General features: G+C 42.0%; 1 protein-coding gene across 1 annotated transcript in view; it reads left to right on the forward strand.

Moving 5' to 3' along the window:
* brinp1 (bone morphogenetic protein/retinoic acid inducible neural-specific 1) overlaps window positions 1-18,525 on the forward strand; it is a 107,155-nt gene that overhangs the window by 56,175 nt on the left and 32,455 nt on the right. Inside the window, exons 4-5 of the mRNA XM_033989207.2 lie at window positions 5,073-5,242; window positions 18,415-18,520. Of these exons, the coding sequence (XP_033845098.1) occupies window positions 5,073-5,242; window positions 18,415-18,520 (276 nt within the window). The remainder of the gene's footprint in view (window positions 1-5,072; window positions 5,243-18,414; window positions 18,521-18,525) is intronic.

Raw genomic sequence — 18,525 nt, forward strand, 5'->3', positions numbered from 1 at the left:
CCATAGAAAACTGGTTGATTTGGTTGCTATGGTAATGCGTTAGGGGGCGGGGTTCACATGGGCGAAGGTACGTGTCTGATAGGTGGAGAGGGGAGACGCCGGGCAGCTGTATTTTTCGTTGACCGCTTCGTTTTGCTTATTATCATACCAGTTTTTTGTAGGTCTAGATTTTACCGTCTGTGTGTGTGTAACCTGCTTAATCCGCTGTTCATTAAAACACCAAAAATGCATTTTGCGACTCACTTCTTACAAACGGCAGCGTGTCAGACCAAGGTACTGGACCCGATCTCTAAGCGACAAAAGCTCAGAGTCGCTACAATAACAATTAAAGCTTTGAGAAGTCCTTTTCACACCTCAAGAATGCCATGATTTTTGACATGCAGTTGAGTTTTAATTGTACGAAACGGTGTGATTAAACGCCTCAGAGTGTCCCAATGCTTAGAGATGGAAAAAGTATGTGTCCTCTGGTGAAAGGATTCTGAATTGGTGGCATAGTTGTCAAAAGCTTTGCCTCTGTGCCGCCAAATAAAGATGTGAGGGAGGGACCACTCTCATGTGTGAAGACGCAGACGGCTCGGTGCTGTGTAACCTCTGACTGGATCTGGCCCTTTCAGAGCAGCCGTCTCCTGAGCTCATAGTCAAGAGGAGAATAACTTTATTGAAATGACTTCAAGTCACCAAAGCCTGAGGGCACAACACCGCAGTCTGTCTGTCTGTGGCATCGGGGCCGGCCAGAGAAAGCTGCTATCACATCTTCTATCGTCCATATAAAATATACTTAGCACATCTTGAGGTTAACTTTTGAAGAGTTTAAGCACATTTCTCTAGAGGAGACTTTCTGTCTGAATAAAATCATTTTCTTTTCAACACATAAACCTATTTTGAATTATATAAACGTGGAGTAAACATGTTTTTCATTGTACTAGATTGTGTTTTGACATCTGAAAACTGAACGCTTGACATGTGCCCATCCTTGAACGGGACAGGACACTTGACCAGATGCTACGGTTTATTCTGTACTAATGAGGACATATTGTGGATAGTAGGAAGTGGAAATGAGAGAATATTTGCGCCTTAAACTACAGCGTAACTCCTGCGCCTCTGTACTCGGTTAGTGTTACAGATTATCACAGCAGCAAAACCCCCTGAAAATATTTATGTTACAGAGCGCTTTATTGTAGCACACTCTGCTGGAGATAAAAGGGCAGATGAAGGATTTAGCACAGGCCCATTATCCGTGAGCTGCAGTGAAAGTCATATGTGTGTGTCGGTGTGTTTCCCCGCGGCCTCGGGGACAGTCAGAGGAGCGTCACAGAGCGGGGGGCCCGGACTCCGCTTCCTGTGCTCTAATCAGCCGTGAGACATCGGGCCTCTCTGCAGATATACAACCTCTGGTCACAGTCGCCACACGTTAACTGACCAACTCCAACGCGCCGCTATAGGGCAAAAGCGCCACTTTCCATCATTTAAAGCCGTTAAAGTCTAAATCTGTACATTTCTGAGGATGAGTATTCTACGAGGGCTTTTAGTTTGCGTTCTCGTTGTCTCTTTGTTTCCGATTTTCTTTTTTAAATCGTGTTAAAGATGCACGATGTCACTTCGCTTGGCTACAAAGAGGCTACGAGGTCATTGTTTCGGAACGTTCCACAATACGACATTTCTATCTCACATTTCTACAGTTGTTCGCGCTTTTACTGCTCAGAAATATCACGAAAAACGCTCATTCTTACTCCGCTCGGCGTCGCCTTTCCGCAGATCCGACCCGATGCTGCGTGTGGAACATTTCACGTAGACGTTAGCGCCTCGAACGTGTCTAGGAGCGTGACTTTGCTTCTCCCGAATCTCCGCAGATATTTTGGCGAGAAGTTACAAAAGTGAATCAGTCGTGTTTGATCTGGGGACATCTGTTTCCGAGATAAACAATGACGTTCCGTGTCTTCCATGTACAGCGGCGCAGCCAAAGCTTTTTACTGTGTGTCAAACGCAAACACAAGACATTCAAATCATAATGACTGTTCGGCTCTGTGTAAATATTAGAGTGTTTGTGCTCGAAGCGGCTGCATTCCTCCCGACTGTGTTAAGCAGAGCAAGAAAAAAGGTTACTGGTTCAATTTGGATGTGTTATTTGGTTTTCAGCACACATTTTGCATTGGGAAACAATTTTGGGACACTTGAAAACGAAATATTCTTACTCGTCGTCGCATTTTTTTGTCTTTTCCTCATCGTATGTGCAAAGGGGAGGATGTCACCTTCTTTTGTGCGAACGCAATTTGCACCAACACGTGTAAATACGATGTCATCTGACTTTAGCGCAAGGGAAAGGTACAAAATGGCTTCTTTTTATCAGATGTATAAATAAAGTTACAGGTGTTAGCTTCATAATGAAAACTTTAGCTGAATATTCTGTATAAATATGGTAATTTTTCTTTTTTCTATATATACCCAGCGCGTTAAAATGATTCCTAGCGGTCTGTTACTTTTTCCAAAACCAACATTTACCGGTCATTGTTGCGAAATGGAAAAAACTCACACTCCATCATTTGTTTGAGAAGTGGATATATTGTCAAAATGCAGTAGGCGCTGTGCTTAAAGTTTGCAAATTGAGTTAGTTCACAGACTTAAGCAGCTTATGAGTGGTGGGGATTTTTACACTGAACTGGAAGCAGCTACAAAATGCTGCAATTTATATGCAAATCACAGCAGACAGTAACAAAGAGACGATTCAAATCTCACTCCTGAAATCATAAATGTAACAACAAGTACGGCTCTGAAAGTGGCCATCTATAGATCTGTCGTATTGTGGCATCGCGTGAAGCATTCGGAGCCGTACACAGCGTCGGATCCGCCAAAGTGCGTTCTTGTCCTCTCTCACTTTGGTTTTTATCTTTCTCTATTGCCGTGCCATTTTTCTGTAAATATAGACCGATTCTAAATGTGATAGATACGTCTGACACAGGAGATACGTTCTCACGGTATGGAGGTTGGAACGGTACGCACGTCCTTGTCATGTGGAAGTTAACGCCGTTCTGTAAATCCAGGGACGTTTCTGGGGACAAAGCCAGCGCAGGATGAAGCTGAAATTATAGAGCGTGTTCCTGGAAAACTGGGGCATCCGGTTTCTCCTGCTAAAAACTGCCTGGCGTTAACACCGGACATACGTCTTATCAAATGCGTTAAGAGCACCCGGGCACTGCCGCAATCAGCCGTGTGATTCGGTTACAGCCGTACAGGATACTTCATTAGACATCATTGGATCTCTTCATTTATTCTTTTTGCAGAAGGGGAGGAGGGGGTGTATCGAAATATGTTGTGAAAGAGACGAAAACGTGTGGAAAATGCATCCTGTGTGCAAACGATCCATTCAGAAAAGAGGATTGTGGCAAAAGAAATATCTAAAAGTGTGTTCAACATTTCAGTACAGATGCTCATACTACTAAATGTACCCCCAACTGGCTCTGAATATAAAAAAACGCGAGTGTGAAGCTGTTTCGTAACCAGCTAAGTCAATAAACACTAACAAAACAGATCCATACAGTGAGGTTATTGTCTCTGTAGTGAATGTCCTCTGCGTTAGACCCTTCAATGCCACTGGGGCGACCTGTCAGGAGCATTGAGCCCCGCAGAGCCACGCCCGACGACTTATCTCCAGATATTGAACCAGGCTTGGTCAGGACTAACTTTCTTAGCTTTAGGATTCCCATTAGTACAAAAGGATTGAGCCTATTGTGCCTTTGTTTACCAGGCGAAAACATTCAGAACGATTCTTATTTAGAACGTCCGCCTGGTGTAATTGTGAAAGAAGAGATTGTAGACCAGGGAGAGCAGGTATACCCAAAGTCCAGCCCGCAGCCTCTGGAATAAAAATAATTCTGTGTGTCCCGTTGCACTGTTGACCAACGTAAAATACACGTTTACAAGCGATATTATATTTCACCGAGGATGGCAGCAGATCCGGGCCGTGCTCCGAGGTCGCGCTCTCGCTGACTTTTAACGGCAATTGGATAAAAAACAGGTTTAAAGAAATTCGAACATTTGCTAAGAAAATGCTGAGTTTGTTTAGTTCTCGGTTATGAACTTTAACAAGAACCGTGCGAGGACAAGACTGACTCGCCTGCGTGACGTTTTGCGCGTCCAAACCACCGTCTTTGAGCCAGACCGGGCCGATTTACTACAGTCCAGATCTCAGTTTCAGTCCAGTCTCAGTTTGTTTGGTGAATAAATTTGAAAATCTCAGTGAATTAATTTTATTGTGATAATCAAAAACACAGATTAAATGTTCACTTTTTCATATTTATAATCTGTGTATAATTCATTTTGGTTTTGAAAGGTGGAAGCCAGTTGAACTATTTAATTATTTTTTTTACTTTTTATTGCATGTGCATTTAATATTAATGGTTCAAAGAATGATCAGGGTGAATGTTCGGCCCCCGCAGCTTTTCACCTCACCAAATCTGGCCCTCATTGCAAAAAGTTTGGACACCCCTGAGGTAGAGAGTTGGAAGAAGTTTATCTGATCCGTACACACTGTCCGTGCAAGCTCATAAATGGACATACCCTTAGCCGTTTACATGAAGGTGCAATACTTCACTACAAAGATGTTTGCAGTCGCTGAAAAGATGTACTACAAGACCTCTGTTCAACCTGAAGATGAAGAGCTGTGTTCCAGGAGGAGGTTCCGGTGTAGATGTCTTAAAAATAAGTATGTGTCGTAGTCTTACTGAAGAACAAGTTCACCTAAATGTTTAAGACTCGCAGTATTCGACAGAAGGTTTAAGAGTAAAACAAAGGAAACAAAAATCATGCGTTCTCTTGGGTTTACGGGATGGAAACTTGTCCAGACACAAGGAGAAACATGCAAACTCCACACGGAAAGACCTGGGCTGCGTCGAAGTTCTAGCCAGTCTTTCGATGTTTTTCGCGCAGTAAAAATACCTGTAATGCAATAAGTACTTCACAGTTCAGCTGGGGTGTAAGCTCAAAAACAAACACCAAAATACCTGGTCACCGTCGATATCTAACTGTTTCTTCATCTGCTTTTCCACTAATCATCCTCACATTTCCCGTTCCCGTAGGTGAGGAGGCTCTCACCATGTACCTGGCCAAGAACAAGCTGGACCGGAAGCTCGCCAACGCCACGCAGAATGTGGAGGCCCTCCATCAGCTGGCCTCGTCCTACTTCATCGACCGGGACGGCACCATGAGGAAGCTGCACGAGATCCAGATTTCAACCGATGCCATTAAGGTGAGTGAGAACATCTCCAGCTACTCCGACAGAATAAACATTTACATAAAGAGGACGCTGAGGTCGTTTCGGTCACACTGTACTGCGGAGTGAAAGGAAATAACACGGTCGTTGGAATATATTTGCACTTGTGTTTCCGTGTTGCGCCAAGAAAATAATAATCATGTTTCCTGGGTTAGTTTTAAGGCCGGAGTGAATCATCTTGGCGTCAAATACAGTGTGAAAACATAATGTATCTTGGAATTACCTTGACACTTTTGCTTATAGTTTAGTTTTAGTTGTATAAAAGTCTGTTGTTCTTATGTACTTCAATATTGTGTACGTTATTAACACTGTGCTGGCGTCTAGAAGCATTACTATAAGAATACAAACTCCACTTTCGAAGGGTATACACGACATTTCCTCAGAACGGGGCGGTTTAATCCCTCATTCATCCGGGTTCAATGTCATTTCTTCAGAACATTTCTATAAAGTAACAATGACTCACACTCACTCGGAGACGTGCGGGACGGCGCTGAGGTCCGCTGTACTTTTGGTGTGTGTTACGCCGTGTTAAACAAGTGGTTGAACAGGTTGTTGAAAACAGAAAGAGAAAGATAAATCCAGGAGACACTAAGGCAAACAAACAGTGGGGATGATGCCATTATGTCCAAGCTGTTTCTAATTTGTCTTGCTTACTGTTGCATGGTGCACATTTACAACACCCACCACTGCTCTGGAATATTACATATACAAACTGCCATCAATAATGAAGATTAAACCAAGGATTAATAGTGTTCTGTGCCGTGTTAAAAGGTGGCCATTTATGGAGTCTGTGTAATTGTTTTGGGAGGAAATGCTGTGAAGCTGCATTTCTACCTGTGGCACTTTAACCTTTTCGTATAAGACTTGGCTGCTGTTAATTTCAAGGCCCAGTAATCTAAATAATTAGATTCTTTGATTAGGCATGTCCTGCAATCCCTCAGTTCTATACAGAAAGCAGATTGCGGATATAAAAATAGGTTGCCATGGAGACTGTAAATGTCAAATGATAGAATTGTGAAGAAATAAATTAACTTCTTATTCAAATAGTTCTCAAAACGGACTGTATTAATTAATTAGATCTGGAATAGATTTTCAATGTCCCTCTCAGACAAACCCGTCTCCCTAAAGTTACAGCTTTATGCAGAGCGGAGCAGCAGGTGACTAAGCTCTCAAAGCTTGTGTTTATAACTAAAAAAAACCCGTTTGAATTAAGAATTTCGCCATTTCTTTTCTTGGCTGCACTGACATTCTCAGTGTAAACCAGCTCAGGGCAGAGGACTGTGCACTTCAGGCAAAGCAAATACAACTTTGAAAGAATTTCCTGTGGTTCTTTTTCAATGTTTTTGGCTGACCAGTAAGTAATGTTTTGGGACTTTTCCTGGACTTTCTCTCAGTTTGATTACTCCTAGCTCTTCTCCAAAGTTCCCAGGTGCTGACATGCACTGTTACCTCGTGCACCCACAATCACTAGCACCCACTCTCCGCCGCTTCCACAATACTGCACTGCCCTGTCTCCATTCACCCGCACCTTCCCCAGCTTTTTGTTGTCCTGACTGACAAGTGGATTAAGGGCTCCTGGCAGATGAGACTCTAGGTAGCAGGAAGTCAAGCATGACAAAATTAAGCAGAGCTGACAGAGGCTGCTGACTCAGTTCTTTCCAAGACAAGATGGTGGGGTGGCGGGTGAAGGGCTTGTGCGGAGAGGCCATATAGAGCAGAGATATGCACGCACACACACACACATATACACACACACACACACTGCAGATGCATGATAAAGACACAAGGACCTGATACATACGCTAAAGCTGAAGTTCCGCTGGTATAGCTCAGGATTGTGTTGTCGCTCATCATTTTCAGTGAGGCTAATGCTAAACCAATGGATATTTTAAACTTTAAGAGCGATAAAAGTATTTACAAGTAGTGACCAGCAGCTTAAGTTGTTGCGTAGTTGTTGCTCATGCGTTTTTGACATTCCATTCCGAGCTTTATTGACGTATAGAGGCTGCAAAGTTTTAAGAAGACCCCTGCACACGTTTTCACGCTTAGTTTACTTTGATTAGCGCGGCGTTTCGGCCATTTCCGCTCATCTTATACAAGTTACAGTTGGTTAAGAGGAATCAGCCAATCAGAACAATGCATTTACGATTAGACTCCACCCCCATATTCCCGTAAAACATATATTTACGTAATTCACATTGTGTCCGTCTTTCTTCAGTTAAAATACATGGATCGTGATTCTAAAAATATAAAGATTATTATCACCATTAAATACATTATTCTAACATTTTTTTAGCGTCGAAGAGTTTACATGAACGTCCCTCGCGGCTCAGAGGGACGGCAAACAAAACAAAATGTGCCTCTTCATTGCAACACTTTTTTGACTTCGTAACACAACAACGACGGAAATCAGAAATGTTATATATATATTTGTTTTCTGAAGATACTTGCTAAAAATATGTGCTCTTTTGTCTATATCAGTGTCTTCAGACTGATGTGTTGATTCATTTTTGCTCTTTTTGTGTAAATTTGGAGTTTATACTTGGATTTCAATGTCAAAGCAGGTAGTATTAGCAGTAATGAGTGTTGCATTCTATTTGCCTGACCACATTTTTCTTTATGCTTCTTTATAAAGACCCTGGGAGCTCAGATGGGCGTGATTGACAGGTGTATTAGCCAATCACAAACACTCACGGTCTGTCCACATCAAAACTCGGATTTCAGACAATCTGAGAAGCTCTAAACGTTGTTATTAATCAAAAGTAAAAGTAAAAGAAGCGTGATTTTGATGTATATTTGACCTGAAACACAAAAGAGGGAGTGGTCAGCAGACGGAGGAACCTAGATCGCGGTCTAGCGTTGCACAAATGCGTTTTTTGTTTAATTATTTTTGGTTTTTAAGTGTGTTTTCGTGTGATTAACTTGAGAATTCACACAGATATTGCTCTACGTGTGAGTCCAGCGAGTGTTTTAAAAGAGCAGTAGTCAAGTTAGTCCATTTAAATGAAAGGACACACGCAGGTGAAATTACAGTCACGTCCCGAGCAGACAGCGATCAGAATGTGAGAGAAGGCAAAGTCCACAACAAAGAGCTGCTGTGTAAACTGGCAGAACAAGTGCCCGGCGTTTCATATTGATTCGCTGTGGCTGCCTGACCCGTTCTGTAGAGCAAACTCTGGAATGGAAATTGCACGGAAGCACAGATAAATGGTTTCACACTTTTACCGTTTGAACCTTTTCCTTATGAGAAAAAGGCAGAATGAGATGCTTTTTCTTTTTTTTCTTTTTTTTTTTTTTTACATATGTTAATAGTAATATCTACGGAGCCCGGCAGATGACAGAAAAGAGAAGAAAACAAAAAATTCTTGAAGGAACATAATAATTTCTATACATATATTTTCACAAGAGCACACGATTTAACTTAAAAAATAAGTTAAATTATTATTCCCTTGTGATAATTAAGTTGTTCCCTTAAGATAATATCATGTCAGAACGTGATATTATCTCGTGGCCACGCATTAATTTGATTTTTTGTAAATGTCCTATGCCGGGCTCTGTAAATATCAGGCCTTGTGCTTATAGAAAACATGCAGTAGAAAATATGGTGAAAAAAGCAACAGACGAGAGAAGTAACACTAGTACTGTTGTTATTGTACTATTTATTGGTAAGTACTTTTTCCTGAATTTAATCAAGAACATTTGTTGAGAACAATCTTCGATTAATTGTGTTAATTAATTATCAACAGTAGTTTTCCCGCTCCACTGCGTCGTCCGCACATGTTCAGAGGAAACGTGCTGATTGCAGTTCCCTGATTCAGAGACTGAATCACCAGCACAAAACATTATTTTTGATTTCTTTTTCTTCTTTTTTGTCTTGAGAGCTATTGTTTTTTTGTGTCTTTTTTTGTGTTTTTGTTTTGACAACATAGCCATGGTTTTTACAGCAAAGTGCATTTTAACCAGTCATTTTGTGGGTTTGGTCACAGTTTTGAAAGTTGTGTCTAGTATTTGTGGAAAAGGGTTCTGTGATTCAGAAAAGAAGTATCTTAGTTTGCCTTAAATTGTATTCTTGACATGTAAATTTGCGCTGGACTCCAGTTTGGACGTGGTCTTGATAGGCCAGATGTCAATGACAAGCTGCTGCTGCTGTTGCTTCTTACATCACATCCAGTGGTTCACAGCCAACTTCCATTTGGCCCGTCGCCTCAGCTCATAGGAGTGTTTGCAGTGATGGATCGCAGCAATTGCACAACTGCAACAGAATATACCAAATGTGCCATTTTTTCTTTGTGACAGCTCCCATGTGTTCTATCAAGCTGCTGCCTCGAACATCCAGTGAATTATGTATGTGTGTAAATGACACAGTGTACTTGGTGTACACACTGCCAGCACAGACATATTGTAGTTTGTTCTTGCGAGCTATTTAGCACTATAAACAACGTGTAGCAAACCAAATGTAAAACAGCATCTACATATCAAACAGAACACGTGAAAGACCTTTTTATTATCATATTCACAACAATATGCGATGAAACGTGTTATCAGACTAGTAATGAGGCAGAGGAACAGTGTGTGCACGCGGGGACAGTCAGCAGGACGCACAACAATCCATCTCTGCTGACTCCAGACATCTGCGCAGACACTAATGCAACGCACTCTCATTAAAACACTTTTATTTCTGTCACCGAGAAATGCAAACAATTATTTGATTGTTATTGGCCTCCCACAGGTTGTACACGCTGTGCGAGTCGAAATCATCAGAATATTGAAAGGCCATTACAGAGTGCTCTTTGAAGTTATGTAAGGCGTGTCCCTGAGGAGCACTGCATTTATTAGAATGAGAAATGAATTGTGTATTGACAGGGCTGATGTAGAAAAGTGTTCAGGTGTGTGCGTAGGATAGCTGTATTTGTCGGGGCTCTCATCCGTAAGCTAGCTGTCTCCTTGGACTCGGTACGGCTTAAAGGAGCGTAAAGAGGGATGTACTTATTGGAAGAAAAAGCGCACAATGGCTCTGAAATCATCAATCCAAACTCTTTAAAGATGTACATAACGGAACGCAATTGTATGGTATTATAAAAATATGTCTCAAAGAGTGTACGGAACCTCAAATTCACGCTGTTACACTAGATTTTCACTAAACACGAGTCAGGTGCAGCTCTGGATCTGTGAAATCAGTGATAACAGCACAGAAAACCCTGAGACTTTTACCTCCTACGTCACAAAACTGGGAAATTTTAAATGTTTGCGTGTGTTTTCATGAGATTTAGACGGAGCGAGCGAATGAGACAAAATAAAACTCCGTGTTTTTGATGAGGGAACAGTGTTATATCGCCGTTAATAGCTCAAAAAAGTCGATTTCGTACAATATGTGCTACTCTTATGTTAGCGGGCGTCCTCGGCATAATCTAGAAACACAACTTGAGCCACACAACGCAGCGGGCCTACAGCGTCATCACACAGCCGGATTCTCACTCACAACAATTGGGGACCTTTTCTGAAATAAATGCAATGCGAATTTGTCTTCATACGGCTGAACCTGATTGCTGCGCGATTGCACTCCAGTAGCGACGGGGAGAGTCATTTAGAAATGAAAATAAGCTACCCAGTGGAGTGTCTTAATGGAAAGGAAATGTCACTGTTATAAGTGCGTGTTCTTCCTGTAAAGCCCCTAGGTGCGACCACGGAAGAGCAGTGTGAATATGCGCCGCTACATGTCACTGCTACAGAAGAACGTGTTAGCGAAGCATGTGCGTTTATTCAAGCATGAAGTGTGCAGAGGAAAGAGCTTCCTATAGCCTCTACAAGGTCACCTCGCTAATGGAAAACCTCTTAAGTGTTTGAACGCAGCTACACTACAAAATAAGTTTAGATTATCAGTTGGTGCATTTTAACGCGCCTTTGCTTCAAGTGATTTCGACGACAAAGACTGGAGTTACGAAAACGAGCTGGAATTTTGAGCTTAAGTGCGATTTGTGCGTCGTCGTTTGGTTGGTTTACACTGGAGCTTATACACTTTAAAGGGGGCGTGTCAAACTCAAAACAGACAAATTCACGGGCCACTGATATGTAGTGTTTAACCCAGGGGTGTCCAAACTACGGCCCAGGGGCCAAATACGGCCCTCAGACCAATTTTTATTGGCCCTCAGCCCTAATAAAGCCCTAATAATCAGTACTTTTTACGGCAAATTTGAGTAATCCTGCCAATATAACCTAAATAACATCACATTGCTTTGTCATACAGACCTAATATTAATATTTTAAGCCTTATTTAAAGTATGAAGTCAAAACTGTGTTAAATGCACCATCTGAATTATCCACTGTATTGACACTGGCCCTCTGTGTCGAATATTTTTCAAGATGGCCCTCGGTGAAAAAAGTTTGGGCACCCCTGGTTTAACCTTTTCATATGGAAACTTTAATTTTGCTTAAACACAAAATCGTGAAAAACTCGAGCTTGATATTACAAACAGAGAAATTAAATATGAAATAAAAGCAAAAGACGAAGTTGGATCAGACGTGGACGACTGAGGGTTTACGCGGACATGAAATAAAAGATACATCAGTAGTATTCATTTCTTATTTAAATAAAGAAAATAAATTATGTCTCTCTGTAGTTATTTGGCCGAGGTGACTAGTAGCTTGTTTGCTAATGAGTGTCACCAGAAAAGGAGGGGCACTTGCCAGTCTTTACTAGACGCCAGCGTACAAACTAACAAAGCATTCTGAGATTTGTAGTATTGGTGCATGTGCTATTTACCAGCGGGACGGCTCTAATGCAGATTTGATATGATGTCACGGGCCAAATACAGTTAGACCGCAGGCCAGATTTGGTCCCTGGGCCTGAGTTTGTTCAGACGTTTTTATAAAGAGGCTGAATCATGTGGTCGGTCACTGTTGTATATGATCTAAATCAATCTGTGCAATATATCTTCACTCAATACAATGTCCATCCATCCATGTTCTTCCTCTTATCCCTGGCCAGGTCTCGGGGGCAGCAGACTTCCCTCACCCCAGACACATCCTCCAGCCGCCCGGGACACCTCCCACCTCCCACAATACAATCTTCACATGTTATTTACTCATCACATGCCATTACAAGTCAATTTTTTACAAGTTTTACTCATTTAAATCACATATTTTCCTCTCTCGTCTGCAGCAAAAAGACTAAAAATCAGATATCACTTGATGCATCTATCGCTTATCTGAACAAATAAAAAATACAAAACATTCTCAGCTCATTCCTGCGTTTGTAAAAGAGCATTTATCATAAATTCCTTCTCGCACGTTCACCTTCTACGTCTTATAACCACGATGGAATCTCCGCGGAGCGTTGCAGCAACAAGCTCGGAAACAGGTCTAATTATGCCCGCTCAAAAGTAACTAATGAGACGAATTTAATAACCAGATTTGACATAACGTTTGCTAAATATATTTGTGTTTCTGATATAAGTTCGTGGAAATACAAATGCGACGAGGCCTTACTGTAAAGCTGGAGACATACGCTGCGGCGACGTGAGCGCGGAGGAGAAAAGGTCCGCAGAGATTGGACAGGGATCTGGGTTTTAGACAATTACACGTCTCTTCATTTCTATGTGGACAGAAATAGCAAGTCATTAAGAGAATGGCAGGTGATGGGCAGATTAGAAGGGCTCTGTAGAGACATATGTAATGAACACAGTGCAACCTCCGCGTATCTTTCACTGTCTAGTTCACGTTGCTGCGTTCCCGATCTGGTCTTACTCCTCGAATGCAGTGAAATTGAGGGACAGTTCTGTACTTTATTACTTTCTGTGACTGTGGAATATTTTAAATTATATGTTCATGAATATGCCAAGGTCTAACAGCTACGTTTAATTGGTTTTTCCATTCCTGTGCTAAGGTCAAACTTGGGGTCTATATTTTGTTGTTAATGTAAGCAAAGCACAAACAGTCGCCGCTTTCTGCGCTTTAGAATTTTTTGCCTGTGACACAAATTACATAATTTAACTTTTAAATGAAAGAACTTCTGACTTCTGCTTTATATAATGCGTTTTTAATTGTAAATGAAGGCAGGTTTGAACAGTATACCTCGTCTAATCTCCAGAGGAACATGCTTACGTGTTTGGAGTGTAATGCTCTGACAGCTGACAATTAGTGGGAATGTTCCAGAGTGTAGTTCTACTGGACCATGATGGTTTCCGTGGTCCCCTGGGATTACGCTGCTGTGTTGTGCTTAATAATCCAAATCCTTTAACTTCCCCACAAACTAAGTGGTTTTTCATCTTCACTGTCGTCGTCTACTGTGTTTAGTGACCAAACGAGAGGAACATGGAGCTAATGCTAATGCTAATGCTAATTCCCATGACTGCGTACGGACATGTCTCAGTATAAGCGTTCAGTCTTTTGTGCTTTCGTCAATATGTTCAGCGAAAAACAAACAAGAGATGTGACGATGTAATTAGTGTCTCCCGTGGAAGAAATGTGTCTTGGGACAGTCGGTCAAAGGCTTAAACGCACAAACATTAAAGAAAGTCGCCACCAAAAAAAGGTCACACACTAATATTTGGTTGCATTGTTTTGATTTCACTTCTGCAGCATCACAGATTTATTTCCATCCAGTTGTTGCATTAATTTTTCACCTGTTGCATTGATGCTGGTCGAGTCTGACGCTGCAGCTTCTCCAGAACATCCCAATGATTCTCAGTGGGGTTAAGGTCTGGACTCTGTGGTGGACAATCCATGTGTGAAAATGACGTCTCTGTCTTTCTGCTTCTTTTTCTCTTTCCCTCCCTCCCTCCCTCTCTCTCTCCCTCTCTGCTTCTATTTCTCTCTCTCTCTCTCTCTCTCCCTCTCTCACTCTTCCTCTCTCTTTCTGTGCTTCTCTGTCTCTGTCTCTCTCTCTGCTTCTCTTTCTCTCTCTTCCTCTCTCTTCCTCCATCTCTCCCTCTCTCGGTCTCTGCTTCTATTTCTCTCTCTCTGCCTTCCTCTCTCTCTCTTTGCATCTCTCACCTCCCTCTCTCTTGCTTCCTCTCTCTCTGTGCATCTGTCTACTTCTCTTTCTCGCTCTGCCTCCCTCTCTGCGTCTATTTCTCTCTCTCCCTCTTTCTCTCTCCCTCTTTCTCTCTCTCTCAGTGCATCTCTCTCTCAGTGCATCTCTCTCTTTGCCTGTGTTTCTCCCTTTCTCTCTGCTTTCTCTCTCTCTCTCTCTCTCAGTGCATCTCTCTTTTGCCTCTGTTTCTCCCTCTCTGCTTTTTCTCTCTCTCTCTCAGTGCAACTTTCTCTCTGCTGCTGTTTCTCCCTCCCTCTCTCTCTCTGCTTTCTCTCTCTCAGTACATCTCTCTCCCTGCCTCTGTTTCTCTCTCTCTCCCTCTCTCTCTGTCTCTCTCTCTGCTTCTCTTTCTCACTCCCTCTCAGCCTCCCTTTCTCTCTCCCTTCTTCTTCTCTCTCTCTCTGTCTCTCTCTGTGTTCATGCTCCTTGATTCTCTCTTTCACAGTTTGATCTCGATGAATCGTGTCATTTTCATCTTTGAATCTGTCCATAAATCCTCTGCTGTAATAACCTGGTCATTCAGTTTATTCCGGTGTCAGCTGACCTCATTCTGCTGAACCTCGACCGGACCAACTGCAGCAAACACAACATATTTGCTTAGTTAAATCCAGGTGGTGACTTTTTTTTCTGTCCGGGCAGTGTATTTCTTATCAATTACCTTTTTATAGACGCCCTGTTCATACGGAAGAGCTAAGAAAAGAATAGATTTTAGATTAAAATCCTCAAAAAAGCCGTTTGCTTTGTCAAAAAAATATTTAGTACAGTATTTTCCAAATTATAAGCCACACTTTTTTTCATAGTTTGTCCGGGGGTGCGACTTATTCTCAGATGCGACTTATAATATGTGAACTTTTCTTCATTATTATGCAGTTTTTGGTGCGACTTGTACTCCAGTGCGACTTATACTCTGGAAAATACGGTATAACCTGGTCATTCAGTATATTCAGATGTCAGCTGACCTCATTCTGCTGAACCTCGACTTGACCGACTGCAGTATACGCTTTCTGTCTTTCGTATTTCCGTTAGTAGAGATTTGACTACGTAATTATCACCTCCCATGGAAGAAATGTGTCTTGGGACGGCGGGTCACGGGTTTAAACGAACAAAGACGTCATCACCGTCCCGTAAGCGCATTCTATTCTACCGTTGAACAAAAGTAAGAGACCGAACCAGCTGTGAGTACTACACTATTAGCCACACTTTAAATCACTACGTGCAGACAGGTATTTCAGTCTTTAAGCTCACTTTTGATTGCACACAGTTTCCTCTCAGCTGTGTCGTAATGAGCAACAAACATTAACGCAGGAATAGCATCGGGTAGCGTCGCGTTGTGGGAAAACCGCGCATTACTCCGGAGCACAAAAATGAATGAGTAGAGCTTGGGACGCCGCTGTAGTTGTGCGTTCGTGTAGTGCCGCTGAAGGAGGATGTCCGAGGGTGACGGAGGACAGATATTCGCTTTGCCCAGTCACCGTGGATCATGCGAGACAACCTTTGGGGGAAGTAAATCTTTGGGTGATAAGCACAACAGAACGTCAGGGAGAAAGAGCGCTGTCAGCAGTCATCAAGATGGGCCCGGGCTGATAGCGGAGGTCTGGCTTTGTAATCACCCGCACATGCACTTTACGCTCTGACCCTCGGCGTTCAAGGGCGTTCGGGAGATTGGAGGATAAGTCTGTAATTACCTTCTTATGAAAAAACTATGATCTGGAACAATATGAGCACAGTTTGTTTGTTAGAAAGCCCTGCCATCTTGAATTCACTACACTGAATGTGCGAATAATTACACAAAGTCCTGATTTCTGTTACTGAAATGACTGATGTGGTTTGTGTGGTTTTGTGAGCTCCTTTCCCGAGCTCTTAAAGTGTTATATCCTTATTTAAAAAGCTGTAACATATAAAAATCCCAAATTTCAGAGACGATAAACTCTCAGGTAATAAAGAGCTTAATTAGTTCACTCCTCATTATGTTTAACAGCCCCAAATTGTCTTCTCTGTCAAACTCTGCGTTTCCATTGAATATTTTGAAAGAAGCCAAAGATAAATAAAATAATTTCATGTTTATGGATTAAATGGATTCTAAGTAAACATCTTCATACGCACGTCTTGTCATATCAGATACTTCCGACACTTTTCTGGAGGCATCCGTCCCTGTCTGTTTCCACTGTATTTTAAATTCCCCCAACAGACTTATGCCAGAAGTAAAGAGTAACATCTGTCTAATTTCGTGCTTGTCATCCTCCCATCTGCCGAAGTCTGCGCTTTACACAAGACACAAAGTCATCACTCTGTCAGTCACTCACACACACACCACTAACCTGCTCAAAGTGCCTCTGTCATACGCTGAGGCTGTCCAATATTATCAGGATACTAATGAAACCTGCCTGAGGTTCCTCTGCAATCTGGTTTATAACGACTAATCAGACGCACTCAGTCACCTGTCACTGTGTCCAGACACACGCCGTGTTGATCTACACAAAATGAAGCTACTGCAGTTACTGCACTCAGTTATTATTTAGGATCAAAGAATTACAACAAGAATCATAGAATTACAACAAGAATGACAGTTTGACCTGTTGTGTTTTCTCTTGATCCATCGTGTGTGTCATTCTGTGGAGTATTTTGCTGCATCTTGTGTCTGTCGTGTGTTAAATCAGACCTATTCTGCAAAATCCACTTTTTAACTATGTTATACTTACTTGAGGAGGAAAATATAGACCCGTATAATAAATAGATTTATAATTAATGAATTAATGAATGAATCAGAAGTTTGGGCATTTTAATTAAACAAGTTTATCATTTTCATTTCATAGTATTGGCCTTAATCATCTTCAGTAATGAATTCTGAAGTTATGATCAGATATTTATGATGTGCTTGATGTAAGGCAGAAGCCAAAACCAGACAAAATCAGCACAACATTCACAGGAGCAGACTCTTCATCCTCTCAGAGCTTTACCTCTGTGCACTCCACAGTTTATCTGCCAAACAAATGACGCTAACAGACGTATTAAAACCAGTATGTTTGGATTTGTTTACACACAGAGCCACTAAACATTAATGTGCATTTTATCATCTACAAACTATTAGAACTTACTCCAGAGCGGGGGCAGTTTGTGCATCTGTCTCTGTGGCGTTTACAGACACCTGTGCGGACGCCGCCTGCGCGGACGCCGCCTGTGCGGACGCCGCCTGTGCGGACGCCGCCTGCGCGGACGCCGCCTGCGCGGCTCTGACTGTGGCACAGGGCAAACTCAGACCGAGTCACGGGGAATGACTCATTTTGACGACAGGTGATTAACGCTGCATAATTTGATTGACAGGGCGTGTCACCCTGCCATTGTATCGGTCGGAGAAACAGGGACTTAATATTCCTGTTACGACTTTTTATCTAAAACGTTGACACACAGGATCAACAGGATCGCACAGAGATTTCTGCACAAATGAAAAATAATCCACTACTCACTAGTACGACGTGCAGCTGGTCATTCCTCGCTGCACTTTGTTGCGATGATGTTTACGGTAACGTTTTATTAAGTTGTTTTAGACCAATTGCAATTTAAAATGTCCAAATTCTAACATAATGATCCACAGGCGTCAGATTCTAACCACAGAGCAGACTTTAGTGTTGAAATGGGTGAAATGTGACAGTGCTTTTCTTCTGCGGCCTTAGACTGAACTATTACTGTGAATGTATTTGTTTGTCATCTCTGCAGTGGAACTTTGTGGTTCACAACCTCGATTTTATGACATGCCAAGGACACCACAGAACATTCACTTACACACAAAGCCTGGAAAAAGTAAAGAATATTCAGTCATATCTGAGGTGCCTCCTTCAATGCAACAAACCTGGGACTAAACCTTCTATAGTGTTTGTATGTGTTTGTCCAAAGTGTTTTGTTGCGTTTTTAAACATCCCAAAACATGCTTTATATGCTCTAATCTAAACTCTTTTTATACGGGTTCCCAGAGGATATACAAAATGAGTGTAATACTTGTGCAAATTTACATTACACAAAATATGCAAATGTGAATATTAATATGCAAATGCACTTGTTCTAACACCTCGTACACCTCCTTAAATCCATGTCCCTTCTTGTCTGCCTAATTCTCCGGCAGGTGACGGAAACACGCACTGGGCCACTGGGCTGCAGCAGCTATGATAATCTGGACTCCGTCAGCTCCATCCTCCTGCAGAGCCCCGAGAGCAAGCTTCATCTGCAAGGTAAA

This window comes from Periophthalmus magnuspinnatus, chromosome 23 (assembly GCF_009829125.3).
Source record: "Periophthalmus magnuspinnatus isolate fPerMag1 chromosome 23, fPerMag1.2.pri, whole genome shotgun sequence".
NCBI classification, from domain to species: domain Eukaryota; kingdom Metazoa; phylum Chordata; class Actinopteri; order Gobiiformes; family Gobiidae; genus Periophthalmus; species Periophthalmus magnuspinnatus.